This window comes from Teleopsis dalmanni, chromosome 1 (genome assembly GCF_002237135.1).
Source record: "Teleopsis dalmanni isolate 2A chromosome 1, ASM223713v2, whole genome shotgun sequence".
NCBI classification, from domain to species: Eukaryota; Metazoa; Arthropoda; class Insecta; order Diptera; family Diopsidae; genus Teleopsis; species Teleopsis dalmanni.
The window spans coordinates 560088-578877 of record NC_051846.1 but is presented as its reverse complement, the minus strand read 5'-3'; the positions used below and the strand labels follow the sequence as shown (position 1 = coordinate 578877).

Below are 18790 nucleotides of genomic sequence, written 5' to 3'. Positions count from 1 at the left end.
AAGTATCTAGCACATAGTCAGCACAGATCTTCAACTTGCCTAAGTTCTGTATCAAAATTTCAGAACTAAATATATACTATATTTTTCCATATCTCAGTCCCCTCTTCGCAAAAACACAACGAGCATTTTGAAAAATTTTCTTTGCACTCTCAATATTTTCTTCATCGCTAATTGTTTTTGGCGATAGTGCTCGGTCATCGTCTTCAAGTGCCTATAATCGTCACAGATGTAGCCAATCCAAGACAACGTATACGTGTAGTCGTATATATGGAGACGTGTACTTAAAAAACACTTGCTCTGAATGCAATCACGTTTCTAATCATTAAAGTAGACACCGTAATACTGTAATATCTTATCTATATAACTCAATGATTTTCAGAGTCACGTTATATATACGACTCTAGCGATTCATGTCGCATATGTTGGACCTTATCTTTTAATATTATATATATGAGCATATTACGTTTTGCAAACGTGGTTCCCACGAAGAAATACCTATTGGCAGTTCCGCAAAAATTTGACAATTTTTTAAAGGACAGCGTTATTTATAGGGGTTAAGGTTTAGTCCTTAGGCGTACTGTGTCCCAAGTTTGGCATATGCAAAAGCATCGTACCTGCGTAAATCCGAGAAAGAGTGGTAGCGAACAGTATGAATCGGGCATGCTTCTACAGTATCTTTAGAAGGTTCCACCTCTAATGAAAAAAACAAAAAACGTGGTCAATGAATGGATCGTTACCATCTATTTTATTAATGTTCTGGCATTTTGTGTAGAATTTCTTAATGAAATCAAGTATGTAAAATTAACTTAATTTCATACAATAAACAAATAAAAATATATATTTTTATTTAAAAATTTGTTACGACTAAGTATACTTGCATTGAAACTGTCATTTACATATAATACCGATTCTATTATTTAACATTCAAAATAAAGTTTTCTGTTTTGAATTTTTATTTTTAAAAATTTATTTCCTAATTTTTAATAATTAATAAGATTACCAATTGAAAACTGTAAATTGAATTCGATGACAAAATGTATTGTGCTCAATGTCGAACCCGACTGGTTGCCACGCACGATAAATTAGTAGGTCTTTATAGATGCTCGAGTGGACATCTGGTTTGCGAAAAATGCACTAAGGAGGCGAATGGAAGTTGTGGTGTATGTGGAACTCGTAACTTACGTTTTACATCTTTAAACTCTATGTTTCCGGTAACAAAGTTTGCTACGTCAAACCAAAACCAAAATGACACATCATTTTCTTCTAATGACATTGGTACCAGTATCTATCCTCCTCCTCTAAAAAGTAGAACGACTTCTAAAACTAACATAGGTCAACAATATAAGCAATGTGGAAGTGTACAAACTAATGCTATCCGGAATGTGGGAGGTGGTTCTATAGCTGATTCAGTGCCTAAAAGTATAAAAAATGAAATTCTGAGCTGTGCTACGGAAATCGTAAGACTCTGTAGAGCACAATTTGAAACGGATGTAGAGGAAGCGAGTTCAGAACCGGTTCCACCTCCACGAGTATCATCTTATGGTACCCCTTTTGAGCAGCGGAATCCGCAGAGTACGGTTCCACCTGTGCCAAATTTTCAACATCCAAATTTGCAAGTTCCACCTTCACCATACTATCCATTAAATTTAAACCAAGCTGTGCCAACTATTCCGTACACTTCAGAATTGAGTGCTTTGTTAGTAGAAAATCAACGTTTGCAAGGCGCAAATACGGAACTATTGCAGGCACTTAACACTACGAATCAAGAAACTGCAGAATCGGTACAATCTGGTCATTATACCTCCTCGTCCAGTGTCGCGTCAGAGCATAGAGATCAAAAATTTCAAAATAATAAGAGAACACAATGCTCCAACAGCATTTGCAACTACGCTAAACAAGTTGAAAGAAAGAAGAGTTCACACCTAAATGCAGAAGAATCTTATCAAATGAACAAGGTTCACGAAGGTGAGTGTAAACAAAAAGTCTGTAGTCATTTTAGTAATTAAAACTTATATATAGCAGAGCCATGCACATCAGATTTTAAGGAACTGGTATTAGAAAATAAACGTTTGAAGTCCAGAAACAAGAAACTAATTATTGCGCTTAATAATGCAAATCAAGAATCAATGCATTCGAAATCTACTTCCCATATGCCTATGTTACCAGGCATTCGGTCACAGCAAGAGCATACAAGGCATTTCACTAACAACGCCGGTAAATCCCGTAGCGTTCAGAATCACGTTATGGATATGAGAAATAAGGATTCAAACAAAACTAAAGTGCAGAATAATCATAGTGCAAAAACTTATACAGTTTGTAAAGGTGTGCGTAAGCGAAGTCCAGATCCAGCCATGAAAGCTGAGAACAAAGTTAAAGAACAACCAATCAAGAATCATTCAAAAAATAAACTAAAAAATGTACAAGAAATACCAGCTCGCAACGAAGAGGTAAGTATTATTAAAATATGGAACGATTTTCTTACAATTACCTTGTGTATTTTTGCAGAGTTCTTTCGATAGTTCTGATTCAGAGTGCAACGAAGTTTTTTATCAATTAAAAAATAAATTACCTAACTGTCATGTCAAAGGTTCCAAGAAGAATAAACATGAACCACACATACGTCGTCAAAATTCTCGTGCAGGTGGTATGAGGAAAAAAACCGATCAGCACTCAGATGTACGCTTGCAGAAACTTATAAGCGTTATGCATGAAGGTCCACAACACTCGAAAAGTGTAAAACTAGCTCGCGCAAAGGAAGCCCATTCTACAATTTCGAAAGATAAAAAAGAAATCAATATCGATAAAACACGCAACCTCTGTAGAAAAATGTACAGGACTTTAGCCAAACAAAAAGCACAAGCTAATGATGAAGTCTCCGATTCACCACGTCCCTTGCGTGAAACTTACACAAAAAGTGAAATGGCTAAAATGGCTTCACAAGTAGCCAGAGCCAAGTACATTCAAAGCAAATTATCGATTAAAGTCGTAGGAAGAAAATTACTAACAGATCCAAATCCAATTGCACAATTTGATATCATGGAGTACCCATTAAAATCAATTAGTTCACTTGAATTACTCGCCGCACAACGTAAGTGTATCAAAACAATTAATGCTAAGAAAGATATCCTGCCATTACACCCCTTTCCCTGTTCGGAGGGTCACTGCAAAATGCACGTTTTTAGTGCGGATTTTACTAAACATGTGCATAATGATCACAGTTATTTGCATACAGACCGTTTACTACCAAGGACTTATAGGAATTTCTTTATTAATATAAATGAGGCCTTATGCGATGCACCAAGAAGCCATTATCTTTACCTGGTAAAAAATAAAATTAGAAACTTAGGCACTCTTGTATTTCAAGACGTTTTGCCTTTGTTGATTATGACAGCCCGTCTTCGTTTGAGTGATATGATAGAATGTGACGAACAAATTTCACCAGCGGAAGATATAGATTTTCTAATAATCTGGATGTGCGGTTTAGAGCCGGAATCACGGCCGTTAGGTGCAACCTTGGCAATTTGGAAGCCTGCAGTTGAACGTTCAAAATGCCATTTTGTTTACTCAGGCAGAATTTTCAAAGCTGCACATAATACAACTACATTGAATGTTTACAAAAGTGGAAAATGTATTTTATTGACTCCGCAACAACAGCGAGCTCTATTAGTCAGAGATCAATTCTTGCAAATGCAAATATACGTCCACTAAACAAAATCAAAATGTATTTACAACTAATTTTTAAAATATTTTCAAAATTCTATTTTGGTCCTTATAAAAATTATAGTTAATATATCTGTTTTACGGAACACCCACAAAATCCCATTCAACATTTATGTATATAAATTGTGTGGACCGAGTGTTCGAAGTATAACGATACTTTATTTGATACTGGAAACCTATTTTGAAAAAATTAAGCAATTTTAATGTTATTTTGAATAAATAAAGCCTTACATTTTGATAAGAAAAACCAAATGATTTTTAATCTATTATCTAAAAAGGGGTTTTATTGTCAATACTTTTTTTTGTGAGTCATTAAATGAGAAATACATCATTCAAATGTTTTCTACTGGACGTCTCACAGTACCTTATACATTTAAAATATTTACGGCTGACTTGTCACAAGATATCTAGCAATACCTCAACAATAAGCATTGAAAATTAGAGCACTGTTCCCATCAACACGATTCTTTTCGTTGTTCTTGTAACACGCCGGGAAAGATTACAAGACGAATACAGGGGTTGGGATGTGGTTTGGTAACATTTTGGATAAGGGTAAAAGGAAAGTGGAGAAGGGGAGAATACAATTGAAATCAACCCGGGTTCCGACGTAGAAATCTTCAAGGGAATAAGTTCAAAGGACGTTTAGACTAAGATTTGCGTGCATAGAGGAACAAGAAAACAGATGGGCAACGTCATAAGGGGCAGAGCTGCAGTTTGGCCACACATTACGAATATACGTATTTATGCGTACTGTTAGTACATAGCTATACCCTGATCTCAATTGAGCAAGGACTGTTCTTGCTGCATGGAGAGCCGGCGTTCTTCCTGTGAGTTAATATGCGGAGATCTATTGAGAAACTTGTTGGAAGTCAACCTAGGTCTCGAAGAGGATATTGCATATGTATGGAGTGATATACGTCCATGTTTGTATTCGACCTCACTGATGTTAGCTCCATTGCAATAGGGGTCGATATGATTACGACAAGCAAGGGATCGATGAATGCATCTTGGAGGGAGGGCTCTACTAGCTATGGCGCCATTAGAATATCCATCTGTGTGACACGCAAGAAGGAATTGCTTAAACAGCAGTTGATTGTGTTCTTTTACAAGAATTAATTTCGATTCCATATGAGAATGGTCTACACACGACAAGTGATGGCAGCCGGTTGCAATTGGTAGAGCTGTATTTTGTCATGTTTGGATGTTAGTTCATTACGTGTCGCAGAGTTGCGGAGTCCATACTGGAGCAGCATAGGCTGCAATAGGACGACCTATTGCTTTGTATGTCCTTAGCAGGGTTTTTTAGTCTTTATCACAAGAACAACTTGCGAGAGATTTTAACACGTTATTGCGAGATTTCAATCGGCTGCATAGGGTTAAGGCATGTGCGGAAAAAGTCAACATGCTGTTGAGAACAACACTCAGAATTTTGAGTTTGGTGGTGTTGGGGATCCTGTATTCACCGATAATGATGGGCAGAGCTATATCCACATATAGTTTATATATTTATATATATATATATATATATCATACTTCCAGACCAAATGCCTAACCATATGGTGTACTTTCGCAGATGCTACGGTTTCTCAACAGTTACTTATGAAATTTCTCTGCTCCGATATCAATGCATCAATCAGAGTTCATTGTGTAGTCCTAATGATCTGATTTTAATGATTTAATTTTGTTCATTGACATTTCCATCAAACAAATAATGAGCCTTATTAATACAATAAAAATCAATAATGGAAATAATACAAATGCTGTTGTTCAAGCACTCAATAAGAGTATGTTCAGAAACTAAATATATAATGCCTTAGATGTTAGGTGTTATTTTTGACATATAAAACTAATGGACAACTATGTATCGCAAACAATTTTATTACTTATAGCGTTTTCGATTGGTAAATGTGGATTTAATTTAGATTTATTCTCTTTAGCACTTTAACTGTTAGTCACATAAAACAGCTGATAATGTTGGGGTAATATTCCTACTCTGGCAAAATAATGAAAGACTGCATTTATGACTCACAAAATTGTAAATAAACTGTTTCTAAGCAGATATAAAAACTGGAGTATTAAAAATGGGTTTGCCGTCCAGAAGAAACAGGTTTTTAGGAAGGTATTTCTTTAAGAACTGCTTATCACACTGTTCATCGGTAAAAAAAATCGAAAGACCTATTAAATTATCTTAATTCGAAGAGATGGATTTAGTCTGTAGGAGTTCGTAGGAGTTCTTGCGAGGAATGTGGTGGCAAAACGGCAAAATATCTCTAATTGAGGTACATGGAAAGTTATCTGATGGCCTGCCACTGCAACTACCCAACTACGACATTTTAAAATAAACTTTATATAAATTACAACGAAATTGTTAATAAATATTTGATATTAATATAACTATAAAAAACATTAGGCGTTTTTGGTGGCTTGCAAATATGGCAAAAAACAGCAAGTTGTTGGCCTAAACAAACAACACTTTTTTCTCAATCTACGACAATAGTTGTATACTGGCCACACACTTCAGCCATTAAAGAAAAAAGTGTTACCAAAGCATTAAGCGAATTATTCTGAACCTTCATTGGAAACTCCAACGAATATTGCAATCATATGTCAAAAATTATATGCAAAATTTGCCAAAACACAACACTTGACAGATTGCAGCAGTGTTGCCAATGTCTCGCTCAGCGAATATAGGACAGCATGCATTTTTTGCCACACTAGCGAGCAACCGAAAATGCCTATTAATATTTGGTGCCAATTTATTAAGTGCTACCAATTCTATACTGTATATACTATTTACATGTAATAATTTTGCATGTTGGCAACCCTATTTTCTTATTATCAAGTTGACACTGTCAAAAGTTGCACATTTGTAAACAAAAATAGAAAATATTTAGCTCATCACGATATGAATTTTCATTGAGTGAGTTGGTTTGATATATCACATCAAATAAAAAAAATTGAAATCAAAATATAAACTTATTAATTTGATAACGTGAGTGCCAAAGAAAAATAAACAATGCCGAATTTAAAATGTGACGAAGATCGCGAATCTTTGTACGGGCGTGTCTATGCTGTGTCCGGACCAGTCGTAACAGCCGAAAATATGTCTGGTTCAGCTATGTACGAACTTGTACGCGTTGGTTTTTACGAGCTTGTTGGCGAAATTATACGTTTGGAAGGCAATATGGCCACCATTCAAGTGTATGAGGAAACATCTGGTGTAACAGTTGGTGATCCAGTCTTACGTACAGGTAAACCCTTGTCTGTTGAACTAGGCCCTGGTATAATGAGTAGTATTTTTGATGGAATACAACGACCATTGAAGGACATAAACGAGTTAAGCAATTCGATTTATATACCAAAAGGGGTGAATGTGCCTGCGCTCTCACGTACCCACGAATGGGAGTTCCATCCACAAAAAATAAAAGTTGGTTCACACATAACTGGTGGTGATTTATATGGTTGGGTACCAGAGAATACGCTAGTAAAGCATAAACTTATTGTAAGTCCACGCGGTAAAGGTACTGTTCGGTACATAGCACCACCAGGCAATTATACAGTTGAGGATATTGTTTTGGAGACTGAATTTGATGGTGAAATTACAAAACATAGCATGTTACAAATTTGGCCTGTACGTCACCCGCGCCCTGTTAACGAAAAATTACCAGCAAATCATCCACTTCTAACTGGTCAACGTGTATTGGATTCATTATTTCCTAGTGTGCAGGGTGGTACAACAGCTATACCAGGCGCCTTTGGTTGCGGTAAAACGGTAATATCTCAAGCTTTGTCAAAATATTCTAACTCTGATGTTATCATTTATGTTGGATGCGGAGAGCGTGGCAACGAAATGTCTGAAGTATTGCGTGATTTTCCTGAATTAACTGTTGAAATTGATGGAGTCACTGAATCTATTATGAAGCGCACAGCATTAGTAGCCAATACTTCAAATATGCCAGTAGCAGCACGTGAAGCATCAATTTACACTGGTATAACGCTGTCTGAATACTTTCGTGACATGGGTTACCATGTTGCTATGATGGCTGATTCAACATCACGTTGGGCTGAAGCGTTGCGAGAAATTTCAGGTCGTTTAGCTGAAATGCCAGCTGATTCTGGCTACCCAGCCTATTTGGGTGCACGTTTAGCTTCATTTTACGAACGTGCTGGACGTGTCAAATGTTTGGGAAATCCGGAACGTGAAGGTTCAGTTTCCATTGTGGGTGCTGTATCACCACCTGGCGGTGATTTTTCAGATCCTGTCACCTCAGCCACTTTAGGAATTGTGCAAGTGTTTTGGGGTTTGGATAAAAAACTAGCACAACGTAAACACTTCCCTTCTATTAATTGGTTGATATCATATTCTAAATATACCAGAGCTTTGGATGAATTTTATGATACTAACTATATCGAATTTGTGCCACTACGTACTAAAGTTAAAGAAATCTTACAAGAAGAAGAGGACTTGTCTGAAATCGTGCAATTAGTAGGAAAAGCTTCACTGGCTGAAACTGACAAAATAACGCTTGAAGTAGCGAAATTGATAAAAGACGATTTTCTGCAACAGAACTCATATTCGGCTTATGATCGCTTCTGTCCATTTTATAAGACCGTTGGCATGTTGAGAAATATGATTGCTTTTTACGATATGGCACGCAATTCTGTTGAAACTACGGCACAATCGGACAACAAGGTAACATGGAATATGATTCGTGAAGCTATGGGCAATATTTTATACCAACTCTCAGCTATGAAATTCAAAGATCCTGTCAGAGAAGGAGAGGAACGAATTAAAGCCGAATACGATCAGCTTTATGAAGATATGATACAAGCTTTTCGAAACATGGAAGATTAAAGCTATTAAACTACTGAATGAATATCATAAAATTATTTTTAAAAATATACCAAAAATGTTATATATATATATGAAATTATTTATATATATGTTACCCCTAAATATAAAAACAAAAGTAGAAAAAATTGCCATACAACACAACATCGACTTAAAATAAATTTTTAAATTAATCAATCTCATTTAATATGTAAAAAATAAGCTGGCTTTATAAAACAGAAAATAAATAGAATTTATTTTTATAATATATAAAAAATAAACAATACAAGCATCGTTTATAAATATTTTGTTATATGTTTTCTATAATTTAAATGTTATTATTGAGAATATTCATTTATACATATTCGCCATCATAAAGCGAAAACTTATATTGTTGCTTGTTTATTAATAACAAATTAAATATAATATTTTACTTATAAAAAAAAAATTTTTATAATATATTATTTTTAATTTGAATAAATTCTATATATTACTATTATATTGTTAAATAAAATATATATATATATATTTTTACTGAACTATTTAAAATTTAATACTGTGGACCAAACAAAAATATTTCAATATATTGTAAAAAAATTAAGAAAAAAATTATGTTTTAAAATATTTAATAATTTATTTATTTCTTAAACACAAACTGTATAAATAACAAAATTAAAATTCAAAACAAATCAATAGATTAAAAAATATCAGAATTGTGCATAATAATAACAGTAACAATAACAATTCTTGGTGGGATTTCATTCATATATATAATAATTCACATTTATTTCACAGTATAACAATATAGTAACTTCATCTAATGAAATTGTATGCAATATAATTATTTTTAATTTTATTATTAGCTTATTTATTAGATTATTTATTTCTAAATATCATTAACTTCATATTAAACTTATTTATTTATCACTTTAATTTATTTTATTTTAATTAATTTATTTATTTATTTTATTATAAAATATTATTTAATGTTATTTTCAAAATCTTAGTATGCACAACTGAAATACTTCAGCAAATATATTTATAATACGAAATGGTATATAAACCTATTTACTATGTGACTGTAATTTACATATGTAAGCAACAAAAATTGACTATTACATTTTTGTATCAATTATATATAAATCAATTATATTTTGAATATTTTTATAACTAAACACAATTTTCTTGTGCATAAATACAGCTACGAGTATATGGCAAATATTGTTCATTTATTTAAACTGAAATATTGTTTGTCTTTTATGAATTTAAATAAATTTTTAAATATGAACTAAAATTTTATAATTATGAAATTATAATTTTTAAGCACAGCACTTAACAATGTGAAAATTATTTGAGCTTCTTTTAAACTAAAAAATTAGTTTTGTTTTTTAAAGTATTACTAACAAGGTACTTTTGTTTCTAAGGCCAATTGTATAAAGCACATAAGTCCTTTGCATAATAAATATTAAAATTTAACAAACAATAAATGAGTACTTCAATATTAATATTCATTAAATCTACAGTTGTATAAAATTCATAGTTAAATATAAAATGGACTAGAATAGGATTTGGTTTTGTAGTAAGAGCTTAATACAGAAGAGGCAAGTTCACGAGCATTATTTATGGATTACGCATACTTAATTTTATATGTATCTATGACTAGTTTATATGACATTAATCACATTTAAAGATTTTAGCAAAACTAAGGATAGTTGGAAAATATTATCTGAAAGTAATTAAGCTCTAAAGTACAATTGTTTCTAATAAAACATGTGTTAATATTTTTCTATACAGAAAAATCAACTTGAAGAGCTACGCTGCTGTTAGCTAAACATAATTATACAATTCTAATCATTAATTATTGTTATATTTATATCATCTTTAAGAACATAGTTAATAACACAGCATGCAGCATTTTTCAGAAAATCTTATTTAGTCTTAAAATAAATAATCTAACATATTTCCAACAAAATAAATAATGCTAAATTTTGCCTTATTCTAAAGCATTGACTTTAACTTAAAAAGACACCTAATATTTATATTTATGCGCTTTATCTCGCATTAATCTTTTTCCGCTAAACTATTTCTATTGCAGCACACAAACTGCTGATGCACCAGAATACTGATTATGCAGACGTCGCTTCATGCCCTCCAAATAAATATCACGATTAAAAAGTCCAGCAGCCAATGGAATGCTAACAAAATAAAATATACATATATATATAAGTATACAGCTGAAGCTTCAAGTAAACTATACTTACGTATCTGAGCCAGCACGTATCAATGTTCTAAAAAGTGCCACAACTGGTTTGTGATCCGAAGTGGTAATCGATGGCACCGAATCGTATAATAAACATTGTACATAGGGTAATGGTGGTGTTGAGAAACCTGGCAATACACTCTGTCGACGCAAAACTAAACCTTGTGTTTGACGATATTTGTAGAGTATTCGATCCGTATATGCGGGCGCACGTTGTTTGGACGATGTATCAAAGTGTTGCGTACCAGGATCATACTGCAAAAAGCAAAGAATTCATTTTTATAAATTGAAAAACTATTTACGAAATATCAAACTCACTTTATAAGTTGGAGGAAATGTTATATTAGCCTCGAGAAAACCTCGAAACGCTGCACCGTCAGATAATACTGATGTTAATTGATCTGTGTGCATACAACCATGTGGCAAATGTGAAGGTAACGGAAATTTTGTATTCTGTATCCATTCCAATAGCTTTTCACGTGGTTCACCTAGACGAAAATTTAAATCACCACACCAGAAGACATTATCAAAATTTTGTGTAACGTCTTTGTTTTTATGTCGTAAATTCAAATTTCTAGGCAAATCCAATGCGTGTATAATACGCTTCACATCTGATACGCGTTCCTTCACTTTCTGTTGATGAGCAGTTAAATGGGATGTGACGAACAGCATTGAGGTGCCAAATAAGCAGAAAGATATAGCAACAGCACCTTTAGTGCGAAATGCTGAACCCGTACGCACTGACATGCTAGCATCTTCTGGTGCAGAACAATACCATATCAAATCACGACGCATATATATAGCCAAATGCAGTGTGCCGAGAGTTGTGGAGTGAAAAAGCACATGTGAAGGTCCTAATGTTTCTTGCAATGTAACTTCCCATTCAAAGCGATCCGAAAAAGATTCTTGTGTGCCAATAGCTACAATATCGGGCATATGCTCCACAGTGAGAGGTAACACAAAATCGTTCATTTGTCTGAAGAGTATGCAGAAGAGAGTGTTTTAGTTAAATTACAATTGAGTTGTGGTGTAAAAATACTTACTTGGGTGGACTTTGTCCATTCATATTCCAAGTGCCAACAAATATAGTTACTTCTTTGTTAGGTAATACACGACTCAATTCACTTGGTCCCAGAAGAGATGAAGAGCCCAAATGGCCATCAAAGAAGCTCCTACAATTTAAAAAAAATGTTTTAAAACTTTTACAATATATATATCTAATCCCATTAGATCTTACGTAGATATTTATGATTTCATTTAAAGAATTATTTATTTGGTTCCTTAAGGAAAAATTTGTTGATCCCTACTGACAAAAACTACTCATTTATTGTCTAGATAGTATCAATTGCTAAACACTATTTATTTTTGTTGCATGATGGTTCCAAGTACGGTCTCCAGAGCGACTTGTCTACTTCGACAACTATCTGCCGTTCGCTACACTCAAAAGGTACTACAGAAGCAGATCCCTGCAAGCCACATTACTGACAACAACTCATACCACAGATAGACACACTAATGACGACATATTTAGTAGAGTCATAGAATCATAGATATATCGACATCTTTTACAATGGAGCTAACATCAGGAACCTCAAATATAAACGTGAACTAATCACTAAAACTAATCAAATAAGGATAAGGTCAAACAGTTACTTGTCACATATAAACACACTTATTTCTAATTTGTGCTCTACCCCCCATGAATCGACCATCTGTTCTCTTGCCCCACTGCACACACACACACCTTAATTCGATTGACTTCTGGACCCACCCCATCGAAGTAGCCAAGTTCCTTAGTCTTGACTCATTTGTAGTTTAGTTTCTTTTATATTATCTGCTTTTGGATTCCAACGGGTTACAACCACAACAACAATAACTCATTTCTGATTGAATGAATAACCGAGTTTTATCTCACCTGTGGTGATTAAATGAGTCCAGAAAAAAGAAGTTGGCCTATTTAATACGGCGGAGAATTAGACTAAATAATTTTTTCAAAATATATTATATAAATATTAATAATACTTATTTTTATTATATGCTTACCTCTCGCGTGCCTTTTCTGTGGGAATAAGACTTAAGACTTGAGCAGCCATTAAAGCTTGTTTTGCCAAACCAGAGCTGGAAGACTGACGCTTTATTAGTATATTCTCTTGTGACATAAATCTTAGAGATTGTTGTTCCATCTCATTGAAGTTTTCAATTATTTCTGGTTGTGTAGCAATATTTGGTGAAGACATATGCTGTGGAGTGGTAGCTTTTTTCATAGATGTATGTTCTTTATTTTGTATCTCAGTGTTTGATATTTCCATACCAGGCGGATATAATTTCAAGCGTAAGCGTGAACGACAAGCTGATACAGCAATGGGTCTAATAGGACCACAATTATTATTATTTGTACTAGTTGGCACATCACTTTGTGTACTCTTAACCGAAGGATTAGAGAATGAATTTTGTGAGCTTAATTGTGCAAACATCACCTTATTTGTGACTGGTGATTCGGGTGCACTGACACACTCATTATTTACTTGATGTTGATGATGCGTATTAGGTGCTGAAGAATTTTCTGTAGAAGAGTGTAGAGAGAGTGAAGCATTATCTGCCATACTCCAAGTGAGTGATAGTGTATCACGACGTACTGCATTCACTGCGGCATCTGGTATGGAATTATAACGCACTGTTACAGGTGGTGTCATCGGTTTTTTCTCAGCCCTGCAGCAAAGACTAAACTGATGACTGAAACGATTATGTATGGGAGAGCGATTTTTCATATGTTTTCTACGCACCACCTCACCACCACCATCACTCTGTGATCCATCAGTACATTGTCTTTCTATTTGATTCTTACTCTTGCCAGTTTTTACTTTGTGCGAGACATGATTATTTTCGATGAGTGCGACTGGCAGATTTCGATTTTTATTTTCATTGAGATTATTCGGTGAGATTTCTAATTTGTTTGTTGAACATTTGGCGAATGTGATTTCTTGCGTTTGAGACGAGCTATGATTGCTGCACACAGAATTTGGACGCAAATGATTAGATTGCAGTTGAGCAGTCGGTATGCTATCATGCGGATGTGGCTCTACTTTCGTAGAACGTTTACTAAGCAATCCAAAGAGTGTCGTCGATTTATGCGATAAACGAGGGCTGGAATTAGCACTCGCTATACGTTCTTCACTGCTGCCACGTTCCATTATTAATGTACACGCTACTGAGCTACTGATATGTATAGATTCAATCTAAATGCTTGATACTATACTCTAATTACTTTATTGATTATTCTGGTTTCTTGAATGTGTTTATTCTTCTTTGTAATTCGAGTTAATCAAATGTTTACTTAATTTGTTTATAGTTGCTAGTGTAAATTTTTATATTGTGTCTGGTACATAACATACTACCTTTTCTTATTTTGTTTACACAAAAATTAATTTAAGACTTGATTATAGCATTGCTGCCTTTTAGCACTGAAAGCTAAGAAATATATCGTCTTTCATATATCATTCTTTGTGCTGAAGCAAAGTATTGAGATTCGTGCTGAGTTTCTTCATATTTTCATTTTCATCTTTTAAATTATTTCTGTTATTCAAGTAACACGTATTTGTATATGTATATATATTATTTGTGCTTAAGTTTTGTTATTTGCATATTTACGAAATACTTTTTCAGTCGTTTGTACATCAACAAAACACTTTGTTTCTCAACAAAGCTTTTTCCTTCAAATTTTTCGTCTCTTCATTTACTTTGATTTTTTATGTGCTAAGTGGACGATCGTGGTTCTTTAGGTTTTCAGCGGTCCACGTGTGGTACTCTTGCTTTTGGGATACAAAAATGAACTGGCAATTGCAATAAATACCGCCAAATTGCTTGCATGCCTTTGTCGTTAGTTCTGCTGCCAAAGATAGCGACTCTTTTGTGTTTTCACTAAGCTTTTATGGGTAAATGACGTTGTACTCTTGTACCGTTTCTAATGAGGTTTTGAATGTATTACTGACGTAATCTATATGTGATATGCACATTTTCCCTTTAACAACAATGCCAGTGTAAATCTCGTGACAATTGTTAAATAAAAAATATCTTGCGCAAGGTTCTCTTTTTAATTGTTTTTTTAAATTTTCTTAAGATTTATCACTTTTAGTTTATATACAATCCAATCAAAACCAGTGAAGAATATTTAGCGACCTGAAAAAAGAAACTATTAATATCATGACTTACAAAAATTGTATATTTTATTGTATTATAAACATATTGTTAGTCTAAATATACTGATATGACAGAATGATTACTTGAACTTAAAAAAATAATTAATAATTATTAATAATAATTAGACTATAGACTATAAGTGCCCTAAACTAATAGTATCTAACATAAAATTTCAGCTCACTTACTCATTTAAAAATATTGGATTTATTTGAAGTGATAGCATATCGATTCTCTCTATCGATGACAGAAATCGATGATTACTCGTTATCATCGTTAACGGCCATCTGTTTTCCTGCCCTAATGCACTAACAAAGTTGTGTGTGTCGAAACGATTTTTGGCCCGCCCCATACAAGTGGCCATGTTTCTCGGCCTTGATTCTATTTAACTTCAATTTAAATCCAACCCATCCAATCTACTTTTAGTCTTAATAATCTCACTCTTACTAATAATCCTATCACCCATGTATACGTCTTTTTAATTCCTTTCATGTTATCTACTTTATAGATCCTTAAGGGCTACAACAACAACAGAATCAGTGCAATCAATGTAACTTCTCAGATTTGATAATGTGATAGTAATTTTTTTCACTATGAATTTATAACTTTATCACAAATATTATCATTATAACTATCCATATGGAGTATAGAGCTATAGGAAGATATTTTTTATAGAGTTTTTCGCTGCGAATCTATGACTACTTTAAATATCATTACTGTAATTATCCAGATGTTATTATCCAGATATTTGTACCTCGTAGAAATCTATATAGCAGAAAACATGCACGGAATGCCATAGTAAGGATGAAATGAGCTAAAGGTAAGTCGGAAAATAAGTTGTTGTATGGAGGTTGGGGAAAAAAGTACACCGAAATCTTTCCTATTTTAAACTCTCGAAGTCACTTTTCGGGTTCGAAAAGTTCATTCAGCACTCCCAACAGGAAGACAGACAGATCCATATGGGCTACAACAACAACAACTAATCTACATATTAACACAGTATATATATTTATACGAGTATCTAGACATTGGAAATCTTCTACGAACCATACTTGAAATAATTTTTTAGCCTCATATCGTGATGCAAGTAAACTTCGTATACAAAAATACTGCATATTTTCTCTTATAATGATTATACTTCTTTTTTACTTGTTGAAGCGCGAGTTATTAGTTATTATTCAAAGAAATTTACAGAAGTATAGTTTGTCACCCATATAACTTCTTAACTCTTAACTAATGTGAGCAATCACAGAAATAAACAATCTGAACGCTCTGCCTTTGATGAACTTTCGCACACTCCCAACTCTTAAGTCTTTGTTTATATATTTTTTACTGATGTACTGATGTAATTTTCTTAATAATTTGAAGTTTTCCAATGTTCAATTGAGCAGCATTGTCGTAAGTAACACAGCCTTAGAACACAGCCATCAGGTCTAATTACTTATAAGGAAACATTTTATTTTTTACAGTTCACTTTCCTTGTGTTAATGGTTTCAAATAATACTGATTATAATAACCAGCGATTAAAACTGCTTTATAAGCTAAACTTAGTCTGCATTCACATCAGTAATTTATGATTCATATTTCTCACTTTACTGGTTGCCTTTATGAGTGCAGGACGAAATATTGGGTCACATATAAGATAGTTTAAAGTCTATATGAAGCTTATGAATGTTACCTTATCTATAAAAAACTTCCAAGCTACTTTGAACGAATCTGACTAATCTCCTCAGTCCAAGTATTCATATATAGATAACGGAATAATCATTACTAAAAAAAAATGTATACAATCGAATTAATTATATATAAAATATATACAATTTACATAAATAATTTAATCACAATAAAACATTTTTCATTTTACACTAACTTTCATCCTTGCGATTTCTGTATCCAAAGTGAAGAATTATACAGCTTCCGACAAATCCCAACAAATTAATTTTGTTTAAACAAATGCCATAAAAATCTCTGTAAATGATAATATTTATTATGATATAAAAATTAATAAATTTATTTAACACATCAAAAATCAATAGACTTACTTCGCAGGAGTAAAAAATGTGAAGAAATTGTAAAGTAGGCGAAAGCACGCGAAACACCCCCAAACTGAGTCACCGCACACGCACGTGGTTGCCATGGAAAAGCTTAGTTAGCATCACAGAAGTGCGCGGGCAGTAAGTGCCGACCACAAGCACAGCATAATTACTTTCCTGCCGCGAGGCACTTTGTGATTGCGATTTCAATGTTAGCCAACACAGATTTTATGATTGAAATGCTTGCATAGAATTTCTTTACGTTGTGGCAGAGCTCATTAGCTGCTATTTTATGTGGGCGTTGAAGTATTTCTTTTTATTATAATTATATGATTCTTTTTTTTGACGTAGCGCAATTTTAATGTATCACTTACAGATTCGTTAATTTATTGCGTGTGGCTATTCTATCAATTAAGACAATAATACGTATATTTATTTTGCTTTTTTATAAATTTAACCTTCATTGCAGCATTTCGCACAATTGCTTCGAATCGCACTGCACACAACGCTACAAAATTTTCAAGTTCAGGTGCATCGCAAATGTATTTGTTATTTTCTTTTTTTTTTTATAAACAAGAGAAAAAACTTTATGTTCACTTTGTTATCTATATTCTTTCCGGGTTGTTGGGAATTTGTTTATTTTGGTTGCAATTTTGTTTATGTAATTTTTTGCTGTTCCCAGTTTGGCACGTTTTGCCCTTTTGATTGGCAGCTACACTTTAACCACAACAATGCGAAACGAAAGCCAAAACGACAATAAAGAAATCTTATTGTTTTCTTTTCTGTTGCAGGCATTTGTCTGGGAGAAAATTAACATTTTTTTCACATTTGCTATGGCACATTTTTCTCTTTTACTGTTTTGTTGCTAATTCTATATTCACAACAAATAAATTATCAGGCAGAAACGTCAAAAACATATGTGATATATACTAGTGCTGTAAAACGTATTTTCTGCAGCATGTAGAAAACGTAGAATTCTTTGTTAAACTCTTGAACTTTGTGATTAAAAAAATAAATCATTTTTTTTCAAATTAATACATTGTATTTATTAATCCTCGTAAGTGTGAATGTAATACAGCTGAAAGAAATTTAACATTACATCGGTATTTACATATAGCTACTTCTCTATTTACAAAGCCCGTAATTTTTTCTTTTAAATAAGCAAAAAATACCTACAACTTACGAAACAAAATATTTGAAGGAACAAAAACACTCTTAAAATCTTTAGAATTAGATTTTACTCGCAAAAAATTTTTATTTTTTTTTTCATTAAATTTTAAACGAAAAATTTCAATCACCCGTAAAATAATAAGAGTATTTGATTGCTAATAAGTTCAAATATATAAATAAATAAATTAATTTAAATATACAGGATAAAAATGCTTTCCATTGCCCTATTGATATTATTACCATTTATTTTAATTAATGAATTTTTAGTGTACAATTTTTAATTTCATATTGTGTACAATACAACAAAAAAATGTAAAAAACAAGCATTTGAAATATTTTAAAAGTGATGCAAATTTGTTTCAACCAGACTTAAAGCTGTTTTTTACAACTCTGAAAAAAAATTAGGGCTAAAATAGTTAGTTTGCTTCTTACAAAATATTTAAATCGCTATTTTACTATTTTGGTACTAAATATTTCAACTACTGAATTTTACAAGGAATGCCTTATCTTGTAAATCGAATGACAACAGTTTAATTTTATTTATACCTAAACATTATACCTTCATTGTTGTAGTTAACTACT

General features: G+C 32.9%; 3 protein-coding genes across 4 annotated transcripts; 2 read left to right on the top strand and 1 right to left on the bottom strand.

Annotated features, from left to right (window-relative positions):
- Nucleotides 1–939: 939 nt before the first annotated feature.
- LOC119671761 lies at nucleotides 940–3967 on the top strand. Of its 2 annotated transcripts, none has more exons than XM_038082528.1 (3): nucleotides 940–1965; nucleotides 2023–2447; nucleotides 2506–3967. In XM_038082528.1, exons 1-3 carry the CDS (start codon nucleotides 1035–1037, stop codon nucleotides 3706–3708), a joined length of 2559 nt encoding a protein of 852 aa, XP_037938456.1. In that variant the 5' UTR covers nucleotides 940–1034; the 3' UTR covers nucleotides 3709–3967. The 2 variants fall into 2 exon arrangements, with proteins under 2 accessions (XP_037938456.1, XP_037938455.1); XM_038082527.1 differs by having other exon boundaries at nucleotides 941–1965; nucleotides 2020–2447.
- A 2619-nt stretch (nucleotides 3968–6586) lies between these two features.
- Nucleotides 6587–8773, top strand: LOC119668279 (V-type proton ATPase catalytic subunit A-like). The gene has a single exon (XM_038077735.1). The coding sequence runs from the start codon at nucleotides 6737–6739 to the stop codon at nucleotides 8573–8575; it is 1839 nt and encodes a 612-aa protein (XP_037933663.1). The 5' UTR covers nucleotides 6587–6736; the 3' UTR covers nucleotides 8576–8773.
- Nucleotides 8774–9880: 1107 nt separating this feature from the next.
- On the bottom strand, nucleotides 9881–17935 carry LOC119665588 (inositol polyphosphate 5-phosphatase E). The gene is made up of 7 exons (XM_038074814.1): nucleotides 17048–17935; nucleotides 16876–16973; nucleotides 12855–14987; nucleotides 11855–11983; nucleotides 11130–11787; nucleotides 10813–11066; nucleotides 9881–10746 (listed from the first exon to the last, which is right to left on the bottom strand). The coding sequence occupies exons 3-7, from the start codon at nucleotides 14000–14002 to the stop codon at nucleotides 10638–10640; spliced, it is 2298 nt and encodes a 765-aa protein (XP_037930742.1). The 5' UTR covers nucleotides 14003–14987; nucleotides 16876–16973; nucleotides 17048–17935; the 3' UTR covers nucleotides 9881–10637.
- Nucleotides 17936–18790: the final 855 nt, after the last annotated feature.

Coding starts and splice junctions, on each gene's coding strand:
- LOC119671761 (XM_038082527.1), top strand. CDS start 1,035: ATGTATTGTGCTCAATGTCGAACCCGACTGGTTGCCACGCACGATAAA. Junction 1,966..2,019: donor AATGAACAAGGTTCACGAAG/GTGAGTGTAAAC, acceptor ACTTATATATAG/CAGAGCCATGCACATCAGAT. Junction 2,448..2,505: donor TACCAGCTCGCAACGAAGAG/GTAAGTATTATT, acceptor GTATTTTTGCAG/AGTTCTTTCGATAGTTCTGA.
- LOC119668279 (XM_038077735.1), top strand. CDS start 6,737: ATGCCGAATTTAAAATGTGACGAAGATCGCGAATCTTTGTACGGGCGT.
- LOC119665588 (XM_038074814.1), bottom strand. CDS start 14,002: ATGGAACGTGGCAGCAGTGAAGAACGTATAGCGAGTGCTAATTCCAGC. Junction 11,984..12,854: donor ACAGAAAAGGCACGCGAGAG/GTAAGCATATAA, acceptor TTTAAATTGTAG/GAGCTTCTTTGATGGCCATT. Junction 11,067..11,129: donor CATTTCCTCCAACTTATAAA/GTGAGTTTGATA, acceptor TGCTTTTTGCAG/TATGATCCTGGTACGCAACA.